Genomic DNA, 24884 nt, shown 5'->3' on the forward strand with positions numbered 1-24884 from the left:
AGCTGGTGAACACAAGAGCTCTCTGTGATGTGTGTCGGGGACCTGCTTAGATAACAGTGTCTTTATCAAATGTTTTCAGAACAAGCAGGAACCCAGTGTGTCTGTAGCTTTCTCTAAGCAGATATGTGTTGTGTTAAGTGACAGAAAACCAAAGACTTCATCAGGCCGTTTAGCAAATCATTCAAATCTGGTGTCTATTAAATGTAGATCTGAGACTACTATAGAAAAAACAGCTAAAACTGTTAAGTTAGCGCTTTTAAACATCAGATCGCTCAACAATAAGTCTCTTTTAGTCAATGATTTTATCAACACAAATTGCCTTGATTTTATGCTTTTAACTGAAACTTGGCTAGATGACAGTTGTAGTGCAGCAGTTCTGAATGAAGCAGCTCCTTTAAACTTTGACTTTTTGAGTGTTTGCAGAGCTAATAGGAGAGGTGGAGGCATCGCTGCCCTGTTTAAAGATGTGTATGAATGTAAACAAGTGTCATTTGGTGACTATCTGTCTTTTGAATATCTGAGTATAGCACTAAAAGGTGCTCCACGCATCTTACTAATCATTATCTACAGACCTCCAAAATATTCTCCAGCTTTTATTGAGGATTTTACAGAGCTGTTATCAATAGTAACCTCTGAATTTGATTATTTTAGTATTGCTGGGGATTTTAATATTCACATTGATAATCCAGAAATCAATGCTGTAAAAGAACTGATGACTGTTTTTAACACTTTTGATCTGACTCAGCATGTTCAAGGACCCACACACAATCGTGGACACACTCTTGATCTACTTATAACTAAGGGTTTACACATTTCATCAACTTTTGTTAAGGATGTGGCACTATCTGATCATTTCTGTATATTTTTTTGATATATTGATCACTCCAGCTATTAAAGACAGATCTGTCTCTGTCAGAAAGAGATGCATAAATGAGAACACTAGTGAGCAGTTTATGAAGGCCATATCACTAGCACCAAGTATATCTGCAGATTCTGTTGATTCTCTCCTTGATTTGTTCAATTCTAAAATTGAGAATGTCATAAATGACATCGCTCCTGTTAAAGTCAAGAAGATGACTGGCAGGCAAAAGGGATCTTGGACAAGGTCACCGAGAGTACAAATGATGAAAAGACAGTGCAGAAAAGCTGAGCGTATGTGGAGAAAAACGAAACTAGTAGTCCATTATAACATCTATAAAGACAGTCTTCATGCCTTTAATATGGAACTAAACACTGCTAGACAGACTTTCTTTTCAAGCCTTATAAACAGCAACTTAAATAATGCTCGTACACTCTTTGCAACGATAGAGAGACTCACAAACCCCCCCAGTCAGATTCCCAGTGAGCTCCTCTCTGAAAGCAAATGTAATGAGTTTGCTCATTTCTTCACTGATAAGATTAATAATATCAGAAAGGCAATCAGCTCATCCAATCAGCCAAGTTGTGTCGATATCAAACAAGCTCAACCACAACTTAAGAAATCAGACACTATGTCTGATTTCATGGCAATTAACAGCAAAATCTTAGAAGAGACTGTGCAAGCTATGAAAACATCAACCTGCAGTCTTGACACGCTCCCCACATCATTCTTCAAAACGGTGTTTACATGTTTAGAAATGGATCTTCTAAAAGTGGTAAATGCTTCTGTAACCCAGCTCACTGACTAGGTCACTAAAACAAATTATAAATAGTTTATTTTAAATTATAACATTTTATTTTATGATTGTGAGGAGAAATATTAAATAGTTCATTTATATTATATACATAATGTTTAAAAGTTAATAATAAATAGAGAATAAAGTAAGTTTTGACTCGGTGGAGGTCGGAGGTTAGCTCCGCCCCCTTGCGTGTGTGTGAGAGCTGCCGGTGACGGAGAGTCACTTTGATTAATCAGCGCGAGCGGATTGAACGACATCAGACACTGTGAAACAGAAGTTTAGATAATCCAAACGATCTAAAAATCATATTGTTTCGGTGATTGACTGAGAAAAGCCCTAAAGTTTCTGATTTTAAGGATAGTAAGCTGACAACAAGCAATAGAAACGAGAGAAGTGCGAGCGGAGCACATTAATGCGATCGAGAGAACATAAAACTTATATTTAAATGAGACACATTCTTCTTTATTCTCCCTGTTCATCTTTATCTTTCCTTGGTGAGTAAGAGATCATTATTATTAGCTGTTAATTGGTTTTGACATGTTTTTGTAGCTGTTTAGAATAGAAAGCAAGGATGATTTATTTAAAAATGTTTATCTGGAGTTTATTTTATTACCACATAATTGTAAATATTGTTTATGCACTTCGAAAATGTGCATTGGTTGAATTTGCATTTATTTTTCTTTGTTTTTCATTGAAAATGTATTGCATGTGACGCTAGCTTTGCTAGCCGTGTACATTGACTTTAATGTATTCAGTGAGAACATGTGACTGACTAGCATGTATGTTATCTATGCTGAAATGAGTGACACAGACAATGTGTTTTATTTAAACATGTTTATTGAGTTATTAATCCTTGTTTCTCTTTTGGCTTTGTGTTTTATCAAGGCCGGGTTTTTTTGTGTGTGTGCGTGTGTTTCCCCTTTCGTTTCTGCTACAATATCCCGATCTGTCCCTGCCGTGGATGCTTTCTCGGTGGTCTGGACATGGCGAGCCGCCCTTCTGAAAGATCATAACTGGAAGTAAATTAATCCGTTGCTCATTGAACTGGTAGGACAAAACATTCTTGCACTTTCACCGCGCTCATATTTTTGTTTTTATTCAATTTTGGATTTTTTCTCTATCTGGACTGATTTTTTGGATTTTTCACATCGAACTGGAGCTAAAAGAACTTTTGAGTGTTGAACATTGAACTTGGACTCTGAATTACTACTTTTATTCAATCTTTTCCTTCGTTTTTTTTATTTTTCTTCCTCATTGTATATGATTTGTGAAACTGAATTTTTCTGAAGTGAGATTATCATCTGAAGTGTGGTGATTTCATTATATCTTTTATTGTTTTATTCTAGTAGTCACTAAACTGAACTGTTTTGACATTTATTTATTTGTTTTATTTTGTTTTCCTCATCCAACTTGCTTAAACAATATACTTACCTCAGTTATTCAAATTTATCTTTGAGTCTGACTTATTTATCTATCTAAAACTGGTTGTTATTTCTATACACTCTTGCGAGCGAATTAAAATCTTCTGACATCTGGTCCTAATAAGAAAATAGCAAATACTGTAAAAATAACACAATAGAAAACGCATCAATAACACATAGGTAAGGGTTACAGAAAAGTTGGCGAGCCAGCCAGGAGTGTAAATAGCTAAATTTCAACCGTTTTAATTATCATTTATTGCACTTTAGCATTTAAAATAAATAGAAATGGAAATTGTCAAGCGTGAAAATATTGAGATTCAGAATTCTGTTATTGTCAGTGGCTTAACACTCTCTGCTCTAGATGAAGAGTTAGAAGATTATCTGAAAAGATATGGATCAGTCAAACGTAGCTTGCTTATTGATAATCCAGAATCAGAATATCATCATAATACAATTGTGGAGTTCGACTGTGATACTGCAATGAGTAATTTGGAGCCCTCTCTCCCTATGGATATCCAAAGTACACAGGATTCAAATTCTGTCTTTCATGTTCGCAGCCTAGGGAGCGTGTATGCCTCTGCAGCCAGCAGCAGTCTAACTGAAGGTTACTTGGAGAGTCTGGTAGCCATTGCCCAAGCCAGCGGAAAGCCTCTGCAGGATGTTCTACAAATGGAGCTGCAAAAGATGAATGCTTTGAAGCTTCCAGCATCTGACTCCCCTAGACCTGATACACCTGTGCAAATGATTCCAGAACCTGAAAACCCTGTCAAGGAAAGCACACCAGATAAGTCACCCTACTATTCTATAAGCCACAATGCTAGTACTGCAGACACCATATCCTTAAAACTACCTACAAGTGCTCTGAATCCCCCTGGCATTCAACGAGTAGTCTTAGAACATGTTGTGAAAACCAGTGATGCCGTTTCTTCTTCAAATGCTGCTTACCGTCTCAAAGCCTTCTCAGGAAGAAGCCCAAGACAGAACACTGAACGAGATTTTGAAACTTGGAGGGCCAGCATTGACTTTCTGATTAATGACCAGTCCCTTTCTGATTCGCACAAAACCCGAAAAATTCTTGACAGTCTGCTGCCCCCAGCCTCAGATGTTGTCCGGCATGTTGGTCCAGATGTTTCACCAACCAAATGCCTTGAACTTTTAGAATCTGTGTATGGCTCAGTGGAGGATGCTGATGAGCTGCTAGTGAAGTTTATAAGCACTCTGCAGAACCAGGGAGAAAAACCATCAGCCTACCTGCATCGTCTTCATGTAATGTTAAGCGCTACAATCCGACGAGGTGGTGTTACAGAGGCTGAACGCAAAGGCTATCTTCTCAAACAATTCTGTCGTGGCTGCTGGGACAACAATTTGATTTCAGATCTGCAGCTGGAGCGAAGAAAAGCCGCACCCCCCTCTTTTGCTGAACTCATCGTACTCATCCGTACTGCAGAAGACAAACTGTTGTTAAAAGAAGAAAGAATGAAAAAACATCTTGGAATAAATAAGCATGTTTCTGTTCCAGTCAAGTTCCGAACAGCCACTCACCAACAGTCTGTCTATTATGCTGATGCAATTGATGAGCCCAGAGTTGAGAACAATCATGAGAGTCTGAGGCAGAAGTCAGCTAAGCCTAAAAGTAAATCTGATCAGTCTGAATTGGATGCACTGAAGAAAGAAGTCGCAAAGCTGCAGGCCAAGATTTCTTCAATGATGGCTGACCCTATCAGAGAAAATAAAAAGAAAGCTTCCTCTGATGCCAATGAATTTAATCAACTGAAGAAACAAGTTGCTGAACTACAGGCTCATCTTGTACCAGTAGTGCAAGGGAGATGTTTTGAGAAATCTCCAGCTTCTAAAAATTTCCCTGTGAGACACAGACCCAATGTAATGGGACCAGAGATGCATAAAGAGGAAAGACCCACCTGGAACTCTACCAATAGACCTCGTCCTGGTTACTGCTTTCAGTGTGGAGAAGATGGTCATCTAGCAGTCCACTGCAAAAATGCTCCAAACCCCCAAAGAGTTGAAGAAAAGCGCCGTGAGCTGAGGGACAGACAAGCTGCATGGGATCTACAGAATTCTTTAAACTGAGATCAGTCTCAGTTGTGGGGCGAACAGAGACTGGAGGAAACAAACAATGCCCAAAGAAACACAGCTACAAGCAAAATGTTAACAGCACTTCTAAATTACCTGCAAGATTGGTTGGAACAAGGTGCACTGCAAGTATTCAAATTGAGGGAAAAGTAGTCAGCTGTCTTCTAGATACCGGATCGCAGGTGACCACAATTCCAATGTCCTATTATAAAAAGCATCTATCCAGACACCCCATGAAGTCAGTGGAGCACCTACTCGAAGTTGAAGGAGCCAATGGCCAGTCTGTACCCTACCTGGGTTATGTGGAGCTCAATTTAAAGTTTCCCAAAGAATTTCTTGGTGTAGAAGTTGAAATCCCGACCCTGGCTTTGATAGTTCCTGATCTAACAACTGTACCTCAAATACTTATTGGCACAAACTCACTGGACGTGCTGTACACCAATTATACTGAAGGAGAAACATCTGCCTGCAAGTCAAACTTTTATGGCTATCAAGCGGTCATAAATGTACTGGAGAGGAGGAACCAACAAGCTTCCATTGAAACTGTGGGATCTGTAAGGTTAAAAGGAAAACAAGAGATAATACCAGCAGGATGCGTTGTAGTGTTGGAGGGAGTCATGCAGTTAAAAAGTCCTCTGTTCAAGAAAGTGGTGTCAGTGGAGTCACCTATGTCATCTCACTTACCCGGTGGTCTTCTAGTGGCAAACAGTCTCCACACTTTACCTGCAAGACAACGTGTTGCACAGTTGTCAATTCTGGTGAAAAACGAAACCCAAACTGACCTGATCATTCCATCAAGGGCTATTATTGCTGAAGCTCATGCTGTAGAACGAATCGTAGAGAGAGAAATTTCAAAGAAAAGTGCTGAAAATGAGAAGATGGAATTAAACGAACAAAAGATCCCAATTGATTTTGGAAACTCCCCACTTTCACCTGAGTGGAAGAAGAGAATAACCTCTGTGTTGAACTCCATGCCTGATGTCTTTGCTTTAAATGATTTGGATTACGGACACACAGATAAAGTAAAACACAGAATAAAGCTTAATGATGAAACACCATTCAAGCATCGAGCTCGTCCAATTCATCCCCAAGATGTGGATGCAGTCAGGAAGCATCTCCAAGAACTGTTGGAGGCAGGTATCATCAGGGAGTCAGAATCTCCATTTTCGTCTCCCATAGTCATTGTACGGAAGAAAAACAACTCTGTGCGCCTGTGTATTGACTTCCGCAAGTTAAACTCCCAGACCATAAAGGATGCGTACGCCCTTCCTAACCTGGAAGAAGCTTTTTCAGTCCTAACTGGATCAAGATGGTTTTCAGTCCTTGATTTAAAGTCAGGCTATTATCAGATTGAGATGGAAGAGGCTGATAAGCAAAAAACCGCCTTTGTGTGCCCACTAGGTTTTTGGGAATTTAACCGGATGCCACAGGGAATCACAAACGCACCAAGCACATTCCAACGGCTCATGGAACGTTGTATGGGAGATTTGAACCGGAAGGAAGTTCTTGTGTTCATCGACGACCTCATTGTTTTCTCAGAAACTTTGGAGGAACATGAGACGAGATTAATGCAAGTGCTTAAAAGACTTAAGGAGTTTGGATTAAAGCTTTCACCAGAAAAGTGCAAGTTTTGTCAAACCTCTGTTAAATACTTGGGCCACATTGTTTCTCAACATGGAGTGGAAACTGATCCATCTAAAGTAGAAGCCCTAAAAACCTGGCCAAGACCGAATAATCTAAAGGAGTTAAGATCTTTCCTTGGATTTTCAGGGTACTACAGAAGATTTGTGCAAGATTACTCTAAAATAGTAAAACCACTCAATGATCTTACTGCAGGATATCCACCACTGCAGAAGCATTGTAACAAAAAGAGAGATGAGACCAAACAGTACTTTAATCCAAAGGAACAGTTTGAAGAAAGGTGGACTCTGGAATGTCAGCAAGCGTTTGACACTGTCATTGAAAAACTTACATCTGCTCCAGTCTTAGGATTCGCTGATCCAAAGTTGCCATATGTGTTGCACACAGATGCCAGTACCACCGGCCTTGGTGCAGCCCTATATCAAGAGCAAGATGGGCAGAAGAGAGTCATTGCCTTTGCAAGCAGAGGTCTTACCAAGAGTGAGGCGAAATATCCAGCTCATAAGTTAGAGTTCCTGGCGCTGAAGTGGGCAGTCACTGCTAAATTCAATGATTATCTGTATGGAGCTGACTTCACAGTGGTGACGGACAGTAATCCGCTGACATACGTTTTAACCTCTGCCAAACTGGATGCAACCAGCTACAGGTGGTTGTCGAGTCTGTCAACTTTTAACTTTAAAATTCAGTACAGAGCTGGAAACAGGAATCAGGATGCGGATGGTTTATCCAGACGTCCACAAGAAGCAATGCCTGATGATCTAGAAACAACAAAAGAGAGAGAGAGAATCCGACAGTTTGCTTATCATCACCTCACAGATGCGTCAAGTGCAGTTGTTTCATCAGAAGCAATAAAAGCCATCTGTGAACGTCATGAAGTTTGCCAGTCAAACAGTCACACTGATTCCTTGTACCAACCAGTGACCCTTGTAGAATCTCTTGCTGTTGGTGAAAAAGTCTTACCTCAATCATTCCAGCAGGAAGAAACTTGTCGATCTGGTGAGATATTCCTTCTGTCAGAGCAAGATTTAAGGGAAAGACAGAGAGCAGATCCAGAAATTGGAATCATTATCAAACACCTAGAACATGAGGAAAAGCCTTGTCTTAAAACCATACCTTCTCATTTAGCCCTGTGGTTAAGAGAATGGAATCGCCTGGTAATGAAAAATGGAGTGCTTTTCAGGAAAAGGAACGAGCAAGGAAGTGAGTCATATCAGTTGGCATTACCTGTTAATCTTCGTGATGTAGTTATGAAGGAACTGCATGATGAGATGGGACACTTAGGCATTGAACGAACCCTTGATCTAGTTCGATCCAGATTCTTCTGGCCTAAAATGTCTTTGACCATAGAGCAGAAAGTGAAAACCTGTGAACGATGTATTCGACGAAAAACTCCTCCAGAGAAAGCCGCTCCATTAGTTAACATCAAAACCAGCAGGCCATTGGAGTTAGTTTGTATGGATTTCCTGTCAATTGAGCCTGACCAAAGTAACATTAAGGACATACTGGTCATAACCGACCATTTCACAAAGTATGCTGTGGCTGTGCCGACGAGAAATCAGAAGGCCCAGACGGTGGCCAAGACTCTGTGGGACAACTTTCTGGTGCATTATGGCTTTCCAGAAAAACTCCATAGTGACCAAGGTCCAGATTTCGAGTCTCGAACGATAAAAGAGTTGTGTAGAGTGGCAGGAATTTCCAAAACAAGAACTACTCCTTACCATCCAAGAGGTAATCCGGTAGAGCGGTTTAACCGGACTCTCCTTCAAATGCTGGGAACTTTGAATACAAAGGAGAAGTCTAACTGGAAGGATTTCGTAAAACCTCTCGTCCATGCATACAATTGCACAAGGAATGATGTGACTGGATTCTCACCCTATGAACTTATGTTCGGAAGACAACCTAGATTACCTATTGACTTGGCTTTTGGTTTACCGGTCAGCAGTCAGCCTGAATCCCATTCAAAATATGTGCAATCTCTAAAAAATCGTTTGGAAGAGAGCTACATGGTTGCTACTAAAAATGCTTCAAAAGTGGCTGCACGTAACAAGACAAGGTATGACCAACGTGTTGTTTCCTCAACTTTGGATGTGGGTGACCGCGTGCTTGTGAGAAATGTCCGTTTGAGAGGAAAACACAAGCTAGCAGATAAATGGGAATCTGATGTGTATGTTGTAGTCAAGAAGGCTGTTGAGTTGCCCGTCTATACAGTGAAGCCTGAAGGGAAGGATGGACCTCTTCGAACTTTACATCGAGATCTGTTATTGCCTTGTGGATTTCTACTGATGGACAAACCCAAAGAACCACTTGATAAGGAAGTGCCTGTGAAACCCAGAACCAGAGCCAGTTCTGCCAAAGAACTTGAGAAATGTGAATCCCAAAGTGAACATTCAGAAGATGACGATCTAAGTGAGAGCTATGCTCCTGAAAGGACTTTGGAAATTGAAACAAGGATTGTGTCAAATACAAATCCTGTTGCTTGTATCAGAAATCGACAAACAAAGAACTTACCAAGTGTGGAAACTGCGATAGAGCCAAGCACAAAATGTCCTATCCAGCATGAACCCATTAAAGACAACTTACCTGAACCTGTGGAAAGAAATATACCATACTTACCTGAAGCTGAAGATCAAGATCTCCTATGTGAATCTGAAAGAGAGAATGTAGAGGAATTAATTAACCACCAATCTACAGAGAATGAAATAAATTATATTTCTTCACAAAAGGACCATACCCCTTGCCAGAGTCCTCTGATAGATCAAGATGAAATGCCTCAACCTGAAAAAACTCAAAGACGCAGTCAAAGATCCCATGAACCCCCCAAAAGACTTCAATATCCTCAGTTGGGAAATCCTCTCAGTATGGTGATCCAGTCCTTGCTATCAGGCCTGAGCACAGCGTTTACCAACTCCCTGGAAGAAAACCTGGAACAGTTTAATAGTGTGCCCACCATTGTGACTGTTCAACCCCAGATGCAGAGGGACCTGCATGCATTCAGGAGGGGAGAGTGTAACCCAGCTCACTGACTAGGTCACTAAAACAAATTATAAATAGTTTATTTTAAATTATAACATTTTATTTTATGATTGTGAGGAGAAATATTAAATAGTTCATTTATATTATATACATAATGTTTAAAAGTTAATAATAAATAGAGAATAAAGTAAGTTTTGACTCGGTGGAGGTCGGAGGTTAGCTCCGCCCCCTTGCGTGTGTGTGAGAGCTGCCGGTGACGGAGAGTCACTTTGATTAATCAGCGCGAGCGGATTGAACGACATCAGACACTGTGAAACAGAAGTTTAGATAATCCAAACGATCTAAAAATCATATTGTTTCGGTGATTGACTGAGAAAAGCCCTAAAGTTTCTGATTTTAAGGATAGTAAGCTGACAACAAGCAATAGAAACGAGAGAAGTGCGAGCGGAGCACATTAATGCGATCGAGAGAACATAAAACTTATATTTAAATGAGACACATTCTTCTTTATTCTCCCTGTTCATCTTTATCTTTCCTTGGTGAGTAAGAGATCATTATTATTAGCTGTTAATTGGTTTTGACATGTTTTTGTAGCTGTTTAGAATAGAAAGCAAGGATGATTTATTTAAAAATGTTTATCTGGAGTTTATTTTATTACCACATAATTGTAAATATTGTTTATGCACTTCGAAAATGTGCATTGGTTGAATTTGCATTTATTTTTCTTTGTTTTTCATTGAAAATGTATTGCATGTGACGCTAGCTTTGCTAGCCGTGTACATTGACTTTAATGTATTCAGTGAGAACATGTGACTGACTAGCATGTATGTTATCTATGCTGAAATGAGTGACACAGACAATGTGTTTTATTTAAACATGTTTATTGAGTTATTAATCCTTGTTTCTCTTTTGGCTTTGTGTTTTATCAAGGCCGGGTTTTTTTGTGTGTGTGCGTGTGTTTCCCCTTTCGTTTCTGCTACAATATCCCGATCTGTCCCTGCCGTGGATGCTTTCTCGGTGGTCTGGACATGGCGAGCCGCCCTTCTGAAAGATCATAACTGGAAGTAAATTAATCCGTTGCTCATTGAACTGGTAGGACAAAACATTCTTGCACTTTCACCGCGCTCATATTTTTGTTTTTATTCAATTTTGGATTTTTTCTCTATCTGGACTGATTTTTTGGATTTTTCACATCGAACTGGAGCTAAAAGAACTTTTGAGTGTTGAACATTGAACTTGGACTCTGAATTACTACTTTTATTCAATCTTTTCCTTCGTTTTTTTTATTTTTCTTCCTCATTGTATATGATTTGTGAAACTGAATTTTTCTGAAGTGAGATTATCATCTGAAGTGTGGTGATTTCATTATATCTTTTATTGTTTTATTCTAGTAGTCACTAAACTGAACTGTTTTGACATTTATTTATTTGTTTTATTTTGTTTTCCTCATCCAACTTGCTTAAACAATATACTTACCTCAGTTATTCAAATTTATCTTTGAGTCTGACTTATTTATCTATCTAAAACTGGTTGTTATTTCTATACACTCTTGCGAGCGAATTAAAATCTTCTGACATCTGGTCCTAATAAGAAAATAGCAAATACTGTAAAAATAACACAATAGAAAACGCATCAATAACACATAGGTAAGGGTTACACTTCACTTCTATCAGGGGTTTTTCCAACCTCACTTAAAACTGCAGTTGTTAAACCCCTCTTGAAGAAGAGCAACCTGGATAACACCCTATTGAGCAATTACAGGCCAATCTCAAATCTCCCTTTCATTGGCAAAATCATTGAAAAAGTTGTTTTTAACCAGGTCAACAAGTTCTTAAACTTCAGGGGGTGTTTAGACAATTTTCAATCGGGGTTCAGAGCACATCACAGTACAGAGAGCGCTCTTATAAATATAATCAATGATATACGCCTAAATACAGATTCAGGTAAAATAACAGTGCTGGTATTGTTGGATCTCAGTGCTGCATTTGACACTGTCGATCACAGCATACTTCTGGATAGGCTGGAAAACTGGGTCGGACTATCTGGCACGGTCCTCAAATGGTTTAGATCTTACCTAGAAGGTAGAGGTTACCATGTCAGTATAGGTGACCATAGGTCGAGGTGGACACCCATGACGTGTGGAGTCCCACAAGGCTCGATTCTGGCACCTCTCCTGTTCAACCTTTACATGCTCCCTCTAAGCCAAATAATGAGAAAGAACCAAATCTCCTACCACAGCTATGCTGATGACACTCAGATCTACCTAGCCTTACAGCCTAATGACTACAGCCCCATTGACACCCTCTGCCAATGTATTGATGAAATGAGCAATTGGATGTGCCAAAACTTTCTTCAGTTAAACAAAGAGAAAACTGAAACTATTGTGTTTGGAAACAAAGATGAGGTTCTCAAGGTAAATGCGTACCTTGACACTAAAGGTCAAACGACAAAAAATAAGGTCAAGAATCTTGGTGTGACTCTGGAGTCAGATCTGAGTTTCAACAGTCATGTCAAAGCAGTCAGTAAATCAGCATACTATCATCTCAAAAACATAGCAAGAATCAGATGCTTTGTTTCTAGTGAAGATTTAGAAAAACTTGTTCATGCTTTTATCAGCAGCAGGGTGGATTACTGTAATGGACTCCTCACTGGCCTTCCTAAAAAGACAGTCAGACAGTTGCAGCTCATCCAGAATGCTGCAGCCAGAATTCTAACCAGAACCAGAAAATCAGAGCACATCACACCTGTCCTCAGGTCTTTACACTGGCTGCCAGTTACATTCAGAATAGATTTTAAAGTATTATTACTGGTCTATAAATCACTAAATGGCCTAGGACCTAAATACATCACAGATATGCTCACTCAATACAAACCTAACAGATCACTCAGATCTTTAGGATCATATAAACTAGAAGTTCCAAGAGTTCAGTCAAAGCAGGGTGAATCGGCTTTTAGCCACTACGCCCCTCGCTGCTGGAATCAGCTTCCAGAAATGATCAGATGTGCTCCAACATTAGGCACATTCAAATCAAGACTGAAAACACATCTGTTTAGCTGTGCCTTTACTGAATGAGCACTGTGCTGCGTCCGACAGATTGCACTATCATGTTTTTCTCTTCTTCTTCATTCTTTTATATCACATTTTACCTGTTTTTATGTTTTGTTTTGTTTTTATGCATTTTTATTATTTGTTTTTATTTTTATTTTACTTGTTTCTTTTATTCTTGTTTATGTAAAGCACTTTGAATTGCCATTGTGTATGAAATGTGCTATATAAATAAACTTGCCTTGCCTTGCCTTGCCTTATAATGCAAGTCCAGGAAGAGAGGTGGACCCCTGGGTAGCTTGCTGGGGTCAGAGGCCCCTAGGTGGAGGGCCAGGGGGCATCCTGGGGTTTACACTGCAAGTCCAGGGATAGAAACGGACCCCTGGGTAGCTTGCTGGGGTCAGGGGCACCTAGATGGAGGGCCAGGGGTAACCCTGGGGCCTATACTGCAAGTCCAGGGAGAGAGGTGGACCCCTGGTTAGTTTGCTGGGCTCATGGGCCCTTACATGGAGGGCCAAGGGCACCCTGGGGCCTATACTGCTAGTCCAGGGAGAGAGCTGGTCCCTTGGGTAGCTTGTTGGGGTCAGAAGCCCCTAGGTGGGGTGCAAGGGGGCACCCTGGGGCCTATACTGCAAGTCCAGGAAGAGAGGTGGACCCCTGGGTAGCTTGCTGGGGTCAGAGACCCCTAGGTGTAGGACCAGGGGGCACCTTGGGGCCTTTACTGCAAGTCCAGGGAGAGAGGTGGACTCCTGGGTAGCTTGCTGGGGTCAGAAGCCCCTAGGAGGAGGGCCAGGGGGCACCTTGGGGCCTACACTAAAAGTCCAGGGAGAGAGGTTGACCCCTGGGTAGCTTGCTGGGGTCAAAGACCCCTAGGAGGAGGGCAAGGGGGCACCCTGGGGCCTATACTGCAAGTCCAGGAAGAGAGGTGGATCCCTGGGTAGCTTGCTGGGGTAAGGGGCCCCTAGGAAGAGGGCCATGGGGCACCCTGGGGCCTATACTGCAAGATCAGGGAGAGAGGTGGACCCCTGGGTAGCTTGCTGGGGTCAGAGACCCCTAGATGGAGGGCAAGGGGGCACCCTGGGGCCTTTAATAGAAGTCTAGGGAGAGGAAGTAGACCCTGGGTAGCTTGCTGGGGTCAGGGGCATCTAGATGGAAGGCAAGGGGTAACCCTGTGGCCTATACTGCAAGTCCAGGGAGAGAGGTGGATCCCTGGTTAGTTTGCTGGGCTCATGGGCCCTTAGGTGGAGGGCCAGGGGCACCCTGGGGCCTATACTGCAAGTCCAGGGAGAGAGCTTGTCCTCTGGGTAGCTTGCTGGGGTGGGGGGCCCTTAGATGGAGGGCAAGGGGGCACCCTGGGGCCTACACTGCAAGTCCAGGGAGAGAGGTGGACCCCTGGGTAGCTTGCTGGGGTCAGGATCCCTTAGGTGGAGGGCAAGGGGGCACCCTGGGGCCTACACTGCATGTCCAGGGAGAGAGCTGGACCCCTGGGTAGCTTGCTGGGGTCAGGGGCCCTTAGGTGGAGGGCCAGGGGGCTCCCTGGGGCTTATACTGCAAGTCCAGGAAGAGATGTGGACCCCTGGGTAGCTTGCTGGGGTCAGGAGCTCTTAGGTGGAGGGCAAGGGGGCACCCTGGGGCCTACACTGCAAGTCCAGGGAGAGAGTTTGACCCCTGGGTAGCTTGCTGGGGCCAGAGGCCCTTAGGTGGAGGGCAAGGGGGCACCCTGGGGCCTACACTGCAAGTCCAGGGAGAGAGGTGGACCCCTGGGTAGCTTGCTGTGGTCAGGGACCCCTAGGTGGAGGGCAAGGGGGCACCCTGGGGCCTTTAATGGAAGTCCATGGATGGAAGTGGACCCTGGGTAGCTTCCTGGGGTCAGATTCCCCTAGGTCGAAGGCCAGGGTGCACCCTGGGGTCTATACTGCAAGTAAAAGAAGAGAGGTGGACCCTTTGGTAGCTTGCTGGGGTCAGGGGCCCTTAGGTGGAGGGCAAGGGGGCACCCTGGGGCCTACACTTCAAGTCCAGGGAGAGTGCTGGACCCCTTGGTAGCTTTCTGGGGTCAGAGGCCCCCATGTGGAGAGCCAGGGGGCACCCTTGGGCCTACACTGCAAGTCCAGGGAGAGAGGTGGACCCCTGGGTAGCTAGCTGGGGTCATAGGCCCCTAAATGGAGTGCCAGGGGCACACTGGGGCCTATACTGCAAGTCCAGGGAGAGAGGTGGACCCCTGGGTAGCTTGCTGGGTTCAGGGGCCCTTAGGTGGAGGGCCAGGTGGCACCCTGGGGCCTACACTGCAAGTCCAGGAAGAGAGGTGGACCCCTGGCTAGCTTGCTGTGGTCAGAGGCCCTTAGGTGGAGGACCAGGGGGCATCCTGGGGCCTACACTGCAAGTCCAGGGATAGACATGGACCCCTGGGTAGCTTGATGGGGTCAGGGGCACCTAGATGGAGGACCAGGGGTAACCCTGGGGCCTATACTGCAAGTCCAGGGAGAGAGCTGGTCCTCTGGGTAGCTTGCTGGGCTCAGGGGCCCTTAGGTGGAGGGTAAGGGGGCACCCTGGGGCCTACACTGCAATTCCAGGAAAAGAGGCGGACACCTGCGTAGCTTGCTGGGGTCAGGGGCCCTTAGGTGGAGGGCAAGGGGGCACCCTGGGGCCTACACTGCAAGTCCAGGGAGAGAGGTGGACCCCTGGGTAGCTTGCTGGGGTCAGAGACCCCTAGATAGAGTGCAAAGGGGCATCCAGGGGCCTATACTGCAAGTCCAGGGAGAGAGGTGGACCCCTGGGTAGCTTGCTGGGGTCAGAGGCCCCTAGGCGGAGGGCCAGGGGTCACAGTGGGGCATATACTGCTGGTCCAAGGAGAGAGGTGGACCCCTGGGTAGCTTGCTGGGGTCAGAAGTCCCTAGGTGGAGGGCCAGGGGGCACCCTGGGGCCTACGCTACAAGTCCAGGGAGAGAGGTGGACCCCTGGGTAGCTTGCTGGGGTCAAAGACCCCTAGGAGAAGGGCAAGGGGGCACCCTGGGGCCTATACTGCAAGTCCAGGGAGAGAGGTGGACCCCTGAGTAGCTTGCTGGGGTCAGAGACTCCTAGGTGTAGGACCAGGGGGCAACTTGGGGCCTATACTGCAAGTCCAGGGAGAGAGGTGGACCCCTGGGTAACTTGCTGGGGTCAGAGACCCCTAGGTGTAGTACAAGGGGGCACCGTGGGGCCTATACTGCAAGTCCAGGGAGAGAGGTGGACCCCTGAGTAGCTTGCTGGGGTCAGAGACTCCTAGGTGTAGGACCAGGGGGCAACTTGGGGCCTATACTGCAAGTCCAGGGAGAGAGGTGGACCCCTGGGTAACTTGCTGGGGTCAGAGACCCCTAGGTGTAGTACAAGGGGGCACCGTGGGGCCTATACTGCAAGTCCAGATAGAGAGGTGGACCCCTGGGTAGCTTGCTGGCGTAAGGGGCCCCTAGGTGGAGGGCCAGGGGACACCCTGGGGCCTATACTGCAAGATCAGGGAGAGAGGTGGACCCCTGGGTAGCTTGCTGGGGTCAGAGACCCCTAGATGGAGGGCAAGGGGGCACCCTGGGGCCTTTAATAGAAGTCTAGGGAGAGGAAGTAGACCCTGGGTAGCTTGCTGGGGTCAGGGACACCTAGATGGAGGGCAAGGGGTAACCCTGTGGCCTATACTGCAAGTCCAGGGAGAGAGGTGGACCCCTGGTTAGTTTGCTGGGCTCATGGGCCCTTAGGTGGAGGGCCAGGGGCACCCTGGGGCCTATACTGCAAGTCCAGGGAGAGAGCTTGTCCTCTGGGTAGCTTGCTGGGGTGGGGGGCCCTTAGATGGAGGGCAAGGGGGCACCCTGGGGCCTACACTGCAAGTCCAGGGAGAGAGGTGGACCCCTGGGTAGCTTGCTGGGGTCAGGATCCCTTAGGTGGAGGGCAAGGGGGCACCCTGGGGCCTACACTGCATGTCCAGGGAGAGAGCTGGACCCCTGGGTAGCTTGCTGGGGTCAGGGGCCCTTAGGTGGAGGGCCAGGGGGCTCCCTGGGGCTTATACTGCAAGTCCAGGAAGAGATGTGGACCCCTGGGTAGCTTGCTGGGGTCAGGAGCTCTTAGGTGGAGGGCAAGGGGGCACCCTGGGGCCTACACTGCAAGTCCAGGGAGAGAGTTTGACCCCTGGGTAGCTTGCTGGGGCCAGAGGCCCTTAGGTGGAGGGCAAGGGGGCACCCTGGGGCCTACACTGCAAGTCCAGGGAGAGAGGTGGACCCCTGGGTAGCTTGCTGGGGTCAGAGGCCCCTAGGTGGAGGGCCAGGAGGCACAATATAGCCTATACTGCTGGTCCAGGGAGAGAGGTGGACCCCTGGGTAGCTTGCTGGGTTCAGAAGCCCCTAGGTGGAGGGCCAGGGGGCACCCTGGGGCCTATACTGCAAGTCCAGGGAGAGAGCTTGTCCTCTGGGTAGCTTGCTGGGGTGGGAGGCCCTTAGATGGAGGGCAAGGGGGCACCCTGGGGCCTACACTACAAGTCCAGGGAGAGAGGTGGACCCCTGGGTAGCTTGCTGGGTTCAGGATCCCTTAGGTGGAGGGCAAGGGGGCACCCAGGGGCCTACACTGCATGTCCAGGGAGAGAGGTGGACCCCTGGGTAGCTTGCTGGGGTCAGGGGCCCTTAGGTGGAGGGCCAGGGGGCACCCTGGGGCCTATACTGCAAGTCCAGGAAGAGATGTGGACCCCTGGGTAGCTTGCTGGGGTCAGGGGCCCTTAGGTGGAGGGCAAGGGAGCACCCTGGGGCCTACACTGCAAGTCCAGGGAGAGAGGTGGACCCCTGGGTAGCTTGCTGGGGTCAGAGGCCCTTAGGTGGAGGGCAAGGGGGCACCCTGGGGCCTACACTGCAAGTCCAGGGAGAGAGGTGGACCCCTGGGTAGCTTGCTGGGGTCAGAGGCCCCTAGGTGGAGGGCCAGGAGGCACAATATGGCCTATACTGCTGGTCCAGGAAGAGAGGTGGACCCCTGGGTAGCTTGCTGGGTTCAGAAGCCCCTAGGTGGAGGGCCAGGGGGCACCCTGGGGCCTATACTGCAAGATCAGGGAGAGATGTGGACCCCTGGGTAGCTTTCTGGGGTCAGAGACCCCTAGGTGGAGGGCAAGGGGGCACTCTGGGGCCTCTACTGCAAGTCCAGGGAGAGAGGTGGACCCCTGGGTAGCTTGCTGGGGTCAGAGGCCCCCAGGTGGAGGGCCAGGGGGCACCCTTGGGCCTACACTGCAAGTCCAGAGAGAGAGGGGGACCCCTGAGTAGCTTGCTGGGGTCAGAGACCTCTAGTTGGAGGGCAAGGGGGCACCCTGGGGCCTTTAATGGAAGTCCAGGGAGGGAAGTGGACCCTGGGTAGCCTGCTGGGGTCAGATTCCCTTAGGTGGAAGGCCAGGGCGCACCCTGGGGCCTATACTGCAAGTCAAGGGAGAGAGGTGGACCCCTGGGTAGCTTGCTGGGGTCAGGGGCCCTTAGGTGGAGGGCCAGGGGCTCCCTGGGGCCTATACTGCAAGTCCAGGAAGAGATGTGGACCCCTGGGTAGCTTGCTGGGGTCATAGGCCCCTAAGTGGAGTGCCAGGGGCACCCTGGGGCCTACACTTCAAGTCCAGGGAGAGAGGTGGACCCCTTGGTAGCTTGCTGGGGTCAGAGGCCCCCACGTGGAGGGCCAGGGGGCTCCCTTGGGCCTACACTGCAAATCCAGGGAGAGAGGTGGACCCCTGGGTAGCTAGCTGGGGTCATAGGCCCCTATATGGAGTGCCAGGGGCACACTGGGGCCTATACTGCAAGTCCAGGGAGAGAGGTGGACCCCTGGGTAGCTTGCTGGGGTCAGAGGCCCCTAGGTGGAGGGCCAGGAGGCATATTATGGCCTATACTGCTGGTCCAGGGAGAGAGGTGGACCCCTGGGTAGCTTGCTGGGTTCAGAAGCCCCTAGGTGGAAGGCCAGGGGGCACCCTGGGGCCTATACTGCAAGATCAGGGAGAGATGTGGACCCCTGGGTAGCTTGCTGGGGTCAGAGACCCCTAGGTGGAGGGCAAGGGGGCACTCTGGGGCCTCTACTGCAAGTCCAGGGAGAGAGGTGGACCCCTGGGTAGCTTGCTGGGGTCAGAGGCCCCCAGGTGGAGGGCCAGGGGGCACCCTTGGGCCTACACTGCAAGTCCAGAGAGAGAGGGGGACCCCTGGGTAGCTTGCTGGGGTCAGAGACCTCTAGTTGGAGGGCAAGGGGGCACCCTGGGGCCTTTAATGGAAGTCCAGGGAGGGAAGTGGACCCTGGGTAGCCTGCTGGGGTCAGATTCCCTTAGGTGGAAGGCCAGGGCGCACCCTGGTGCCTATACTGCAAGTCAAGGGAGAGAGGTGGACCCCTGGGTAGCTTGCTGGGGTCAGAGATCCCTAGGTGGAGGGCAAGGGGGCACCCTTGGGCCTACACTGCAAGTCCAGGGAGAGAGGTGGACCCCTGGGTAGCTTGCCAGGGTCAGAAGCCCCTAGGTGGGGTGGAAGGGGGCACCCTGGGGCCTATACTGCAAGACCAGGGAGAGAGGTGGACCACTGATTAGCTTGCTGGGGTAAGGGGCCCCTAGGAAGAGGGCCAGGGGGCACCGTGGGGCCTATACTGCAAGACCAGGGAGAGAGGCTGACCCCTGGGTAGCTTGCTGGGGTCAGGGGCCCTTAGGTGGAGGGCCAGGTGGCACCCTGGGGCCTATAATGCAAGTCCAGGAAGAGAGGTGGAGCCCTGGGTAGCTTGCTGGGGTCAGAGGCCCCTACGTGGAGGGCCAGGAGGCATCCTGGGGCCTACACTGCAAGTCCAGGGATAGACACGGAACCCTGGGTAGCTTGCTGGGGTCCGGGTCACCTAGATGGAGGGCCAGGGGTAACCCTGGGGCCTATACTGCAAGTCCAGGGAGAGAGGTGGACCCCTGGTTAGTTTGCTGGGCTCATGGGCCCTTACGTGGAGGGCCAGGGGCACCCTGGGGCCTATACTGCAAGTCCAGGGAGAGAGATGGTCCTCTGGGTAGCTTGCTCGGGTCAGAAGCCCCTAGGTGGGGTGCAAGGGGGCACCCTGGGGCCTATACTGCAAGTCCAGGGAGAGAGGTGGACCCCTGGGTAGCTTGCTGGGGTAAGGGGCCCCTAGGAAGAGGGCCAGGGGGCACCCTGGGGCCTATACTGCAAGACCAGGGAGAGAGGCTGACCCCTGGGTAGCTTGCTGGGGTCAGGGGCCCTTAGGTGGAGGGCAAGGGGGCACCCTGGGGCCTACACTGCAAGTCCAGGGAGAGAGGTGGACCCCTGGGTAGCTTGCTGGGGTCAGAGGCCCCTAGGTGGAGGGCCAGGAGGCACAATGGGGCCTATACTGCTGGTCCAGGGAGAGAGGTGGACCCCTGGGTAGCTTGCTGGGTTCAGAAGCCCCTAAGTGGAGGGCCAGGAGGCACCCTGGGGCCTATACTGCAAGATCAGGGAGAGAGGTGGACCCCTGGGTAGCTTGCTGGGTTCAGAGATCCCTTGGCGGAGGGCAAGAGGGCACCCTGGGGCCTCCACTGCAAGTCCAGGGAGAGAGGTGGACCCCTGGGTAAATTGCTGGGGTCAGAGGCCCCCAGGTGGAGTGCCAAGGGGCACCCTTGGGCCTACACTGCAAGTCCAGGGAGAGAGGTGCACCCCTGGGTAGCTTGCCGGGGTCAGAGGCCCCTAGTTGGAGGGCAAGGGGGCACCCTGCGGTCTTTAATGGAAGTCCAGGGAGGGAAGTGGACCCTGGGTAGCTGGCTAGGGTCAGATTCCCCCAGGTGGAAGGCCAGGCCGCACCCTGGGACCTATACTGCAAGTCCAGGGAGAGTGGTGGACCCCTGGGTAGCTTGCTAGGGTCAGGGGCCCTTAGGTGGAGGGCCAGGGGGCACCCTGGGGCCTATACTGCAAGTCCAGAAAGAGATGTGGACCCCTGGGTAGCTTGCTGGGGTCATAGGCCCCTAAGTGGAGTGCCAGGGGCACAATGGGGCCTATACTGCAAGTCCAGGGAGAGAGGTGGACCGCTGGGTAGCTTGCTGGGGTCAGGGGCCCTTAGGTGGAGGGCCAGGGGGCACCCTGGGGCCTACACTGCAAGTCCAGGGAGAGAGGTGGACCCCTGGGTAGCTTGCTGGGGTCAGAGATCCCTAGGTGGAGGCCCAGTAGGCACAATGGGGCCTATACTGCTGGTCCAGGGAGAGAGGTGGACCCCTGGGTAGCTTGCTGGGTTCAGAAGCCCCTAGGTGGAGGGCCAGGGGGCACCCTGGGGCCTATACTGCAAGATCAGGGAGAGAGGTGGTCCCCTGGGTAGCTTGCTGGGGTCAGAGACCCCTAGGTGGAGGGCAAGGGGGCACCCTGGGGCCTCCACTGCAAGTCCAGGGAGAGAGGTGGACCCCTTGGTAGCTTGCTGGGATCAGAGGCCCCCAGGTGGAGTGCCAGGGGGCACCCTTGGGCCTACACTGCAAGTCCAGGGAGAGAGGTGGACCCCTGGGTAGCGTGCCGGGGTCAGAAGCCCCTAGGTGGGGTGCAAGGGGGCACCCTGTGGCCTATACTGCAAGACCAGGGAGAGAGGTGGACCACTGGGTAGCTTGCTGTGGTCAGAGACCCCTAGGTGGAGGGCAAGGGGGCACCCTAGGGCCTACACTGCAAGTCCAGGGAGAGAGGTGGACCCCTGGGTAGCTTGCCAGGGTCAGAAGCCCCTAGGTGGGGTGGAAGGGGGCACCCTGGGGCCTATACTGCAAGACCAGGGAGAGAGGTGGACCACTGGGTAGCTTGCTGGGGTAAGGGGCCCCTAGGAAGAGGGCCAGGGGGCACCCTGGGGCCTATACTGCAAGACCAGGGAGAGAGGCTGACCCCTGGGTAGCTTGCTAGGGTCAGGGGCCCTTAGGTGGAGGGCCAGGTGGCACCCTGGGGCCTATAATGCAAGTCCAGGAAGAGAGGTGGAGCCCTGGGTAGCTTGCTGGGGTCAGAGGCCCCTACGTGGAGGGCCAGGGGGCATCCTGGGGCCTACACTGCAAGTCCAGGGATAGACACGGAACCCTGGGTAGCTTGCTGGGGTCCGGGTCACCTAGATGGAGGGCCAGGGGTAACCTTGGGGCCTATACTGCAAGTCCAGGGAGAGAGGTGGACCCCTGGTTAGTTTGCTGGGCTCATGGGCCCTTACGTGGAGGGCCAGGGGCACCCTGGGCCCTATACTGCAAGTCCAGGGAGAGAGATGGTCCTCTGGGTAGCTTGCTCGGGTCAGAAGCCCCTAGGTGGGGTGCAAGGGGGCACCCTGGGGCCTATACTGCAAGTCCAGGGAGAGAGGTGGACCCCTGGGTAGCTTGCTGGGGTAAGGGGCCCCTAGGAAGAGGTCCAAGGGGCACCCTGGGGCCTATACTGCAAGACCAGGGAGAGAGGCTGACCCCTGGGTAGCTTGCTGGGGTCAGGGGCCCTTAGGTGGAGGGCAAGGGGGCACCCTGGGGCCTACACTGCAAGTCCAGGGAGAGAGGTGGACCCCTGGGTAGCTTGCTGGGGTCAGAGGCCCCTAGGTGGAGGGCCAGGAGGCACAATGGGGCCTATACTGCTGGTCCAGGGAGAGAGGTGGACCCCTGGGTAGCTTGCTGGGTTCAGAAGCCCCTAAGTGGAGGGCCAGGAGGCACCCTGGGGCCTATACTGCAAGATCAGGGAGAGAGGTGGACCCCTGGGTAGCTTGCTGGGTTCAGAGACCCCTTGGCGGAGGGCAAGAGGGCACCCTGGGGCCTCCACTGCAAGTCCAGGGAGAGAGGTGGACCCCTGGGTAAATTGCTGGGGTCAGAGGCCCCCAGGTGGAGTGCCAAGGGGAACCCTTGGGCCTACACTGCAAGTCCAGGGAGAGAGGTGCACCCCTGGGTAGCTTGCCGGGGTCAGAGACCCCTAGTTGGAGGGCAAGGGGGCACCCTGGGGTCTTTAATGGAAGTCCAGGGAGGGAAGTGGACCCTGGGTAGCTGGCTAGGGTCAGATTCCCCCAGGTGGAAGGCCAGGCCGCACCCTGGGACCTATACTGCAAGTCCAGGGAGAGAGGTGGACCCCTGGGTAGCTTGCTAGGGTCAGGGGCCCTTAGGTGGAGGGCCAGGGGGCACCCTGGGGCCTATACTGCAAGATCAGGGAGAGAGGTGGACCCCTGGGTAGCTTGCTGGGGTCACAGACCCCTAGGTGGAGGGCAAGGGGGCACCCTGGGGCCTCCACTGCAAGTCCAGGGAGAGTGGTGGACCCCTGGGTAGCTTGCTGGGGTCAGAGGCCCCCAGATGGAGTGCCAGGGGGCACTCTTGGGCCTACACTGCAAGTCCAGGGAGAGAGGTGGACCAATGGGTAGCTTGCCGGGGTCAGAAGCCCCTAGGTGGGGTGCAAGAGGGCACCCTGGGGCCTATACTGCAAGACCAGGGAGAGAGGTGGACCACTGGGTAGCTTGCTGTGGTCAGAGATCCCTAGGTGAAAGACATTGGGGCACCCTGGGGCCTTTAATGGAAGTCCAGGTAGGGAAGTGGACCCTGGGTAGCTTGCTGGGGTCAGATTCCCCTAGGTGGAAGGCCAGGGTGCACCCTGGGGCCTACACTGCAAGTCCAGGGAGAGACGTGGAAAACTGGGTAGCTTGCTGGGGTCAGGGGCCCTTAGGTGGAGGGCAAGTGGGCACCCTGGGGCCTAAACTAAAAGTCCAGGGAGAGAGGTGGACCCATGGGTAGCTTGCTGGGGTCAGAGACCCCCAGGTGGAGGGCAAGGGGGCACCCTGGGGCCTCCACTGCAAGTCCAGGGAGAGAGGTGGACCCCTTGGTAGCTTGCTGGGATCAGAGGCCCCCAGGTGGAGTGCCAGGGGGCACCCTTGGGCCTACACTGCAAGTCCAGGGAGAGAGGTGGACCCCTGGGTAGCGTGCCGGGGTCAGAAGCCCCTAGGTGGGGTGCAAGGGGGCACCCTGTGGCCTATACTGCAAGACCAGGGAGAGAGGTGGACCACTGGGTAGCTTGCTGTGGTCAGAGACCCCTAGGTGGAGGGCAAGGGGGCACCCTAGGGCCTACACTGCAAGTCCAGGGAGAGAGGTGGACCCCTGGGTAGCTTGCCAGGGTCAGAAGCCCCTAGGTGGGGTGGAAGGGGGCACCCTGGGGCCTATACTGCAAGACCAGGGAGAGAGGTGGACCACTGGGTAGCTTGCTGGGGTAAGGGGCCCCTAGGAAGAGGGCCAGGGGGCACCCTGGGGCCTATACTGCAAGACCAGGGAGAGAGGCTGACCCCTGGGTAGCTTGCTAGGGTCAGGGGCCCTTAGGTGGAGGGCCAGGTGGCACCCTGGGGCCTATAATGCAAGTCCAGGAAGAGAGGTGGAGCCCTGGGTAGCTTGCTGGGGTCAGAGGCCCCTACGTGGAGGGCCAGGGGGCATCCTGGGGCCTACACTGCAAGTCCAGGGATAGACACGGAACCCTGGGTAGCTTGCTGGGGTCCGGGTCACCTAGATGGAGGGCCAGGGGTAACCTTGGGGCCTATACTGCAAGTCCAGGGAGAGAGGTGGACCCCTGGTTAGTTTGCTGGGCTCATGGGCCCTTACGTGGAGGGCCAGGGGCACCCTGGGCCCTATACTGCAAGTCCAGGGAGAGAGATGGTCCTCTGGGTAGCTTGCTCGGGTCAGAAGCCCCTAGGTGGGGTGCAAGGGGGCACCCTGGGGCCTATACTGCAAGTCCAGGGAGAGAGGTGGACCCCTGGGTAGCTTGCTGGGGTAAGGGGCCCCTAGGAAGAGGTCCAAGGGGCACCCTGGGGCCTATACTGCAAGACCAGGGAGAGAGGCTGACCCCTGGGTAGCTTGCTGGGGTCAGGGGCCCTTAGGTGGAGGGCAAGGGGGCACCCTGGGGCCTACACTGCAAGTCCAGGGAGAGAGGTGGACCCCTGGGTAGCTTGCTGGGGTCAGAGGCCCCTAGGTGGAGGGCCAGGAGGCACAATGGGGCCTATACTGCTGGTCCAGGGAGAGAGGTGGACCCCTGGGTAGCTTGCTGGGTTCAGAAGCCCCTAAGTGGAGGGCCAGGAGGCACCCTGGGGCCTATACTGCAAGATCAGGGAGAGAGGTGGACCCCTGGG

At 50.9% G+C, this 24884-nt stretch overlaps 1 protein-coding gene across 1 annotated transcript; it reads left to right on the forward strand.

Moving 5' to 3' along the window:
- Positions 1–1879: 1879 nt before the first annotated feature.
- On the forward strand, positions 1880–6004 carry LOC110438084 (uncharacterized). Its single transcript, XM_073935404.1, has 2 exons — positions 1880–2152; positions 2544–6004. Exon 2 carries the CDS (start codon positions 3365–3367, stop codon positions 5165–5167), a length of 1803 nt encoding a protein of 600 aa, XP_073791505.1. The 5' UTR covers positions 1880–2152; positions 2544–3364; the 3' UTR covers positions 5168–6004.
- Positions 6005–24884: the final 18880 nt, after the last annotated feature.

This window comes from Danio rerio, chromosome 21 (genome assembly GCF_049306965.1).
Source record: "Danio rerio strain Tuebingen ecotype United States chromosome 21, GRCz12tu, whole genome shotgun sequence".
Taxonomy (NCBI): domain Eukaryota; kingdom Metazoa; phylum Chordata; class Actinopteri; order Cypriniformes; family Danionidae; genus Danio; species Danio rerio.

Excerpts from the sequence above, each read along its gene's own strand:
- LOC110438084 (XM_073935404.1), top strand. The coding sequence starts at position 3,365 with ATGGAAATTGTCAAGCGTGAAAATATTGAGATTCAGAATTCTGTTATT.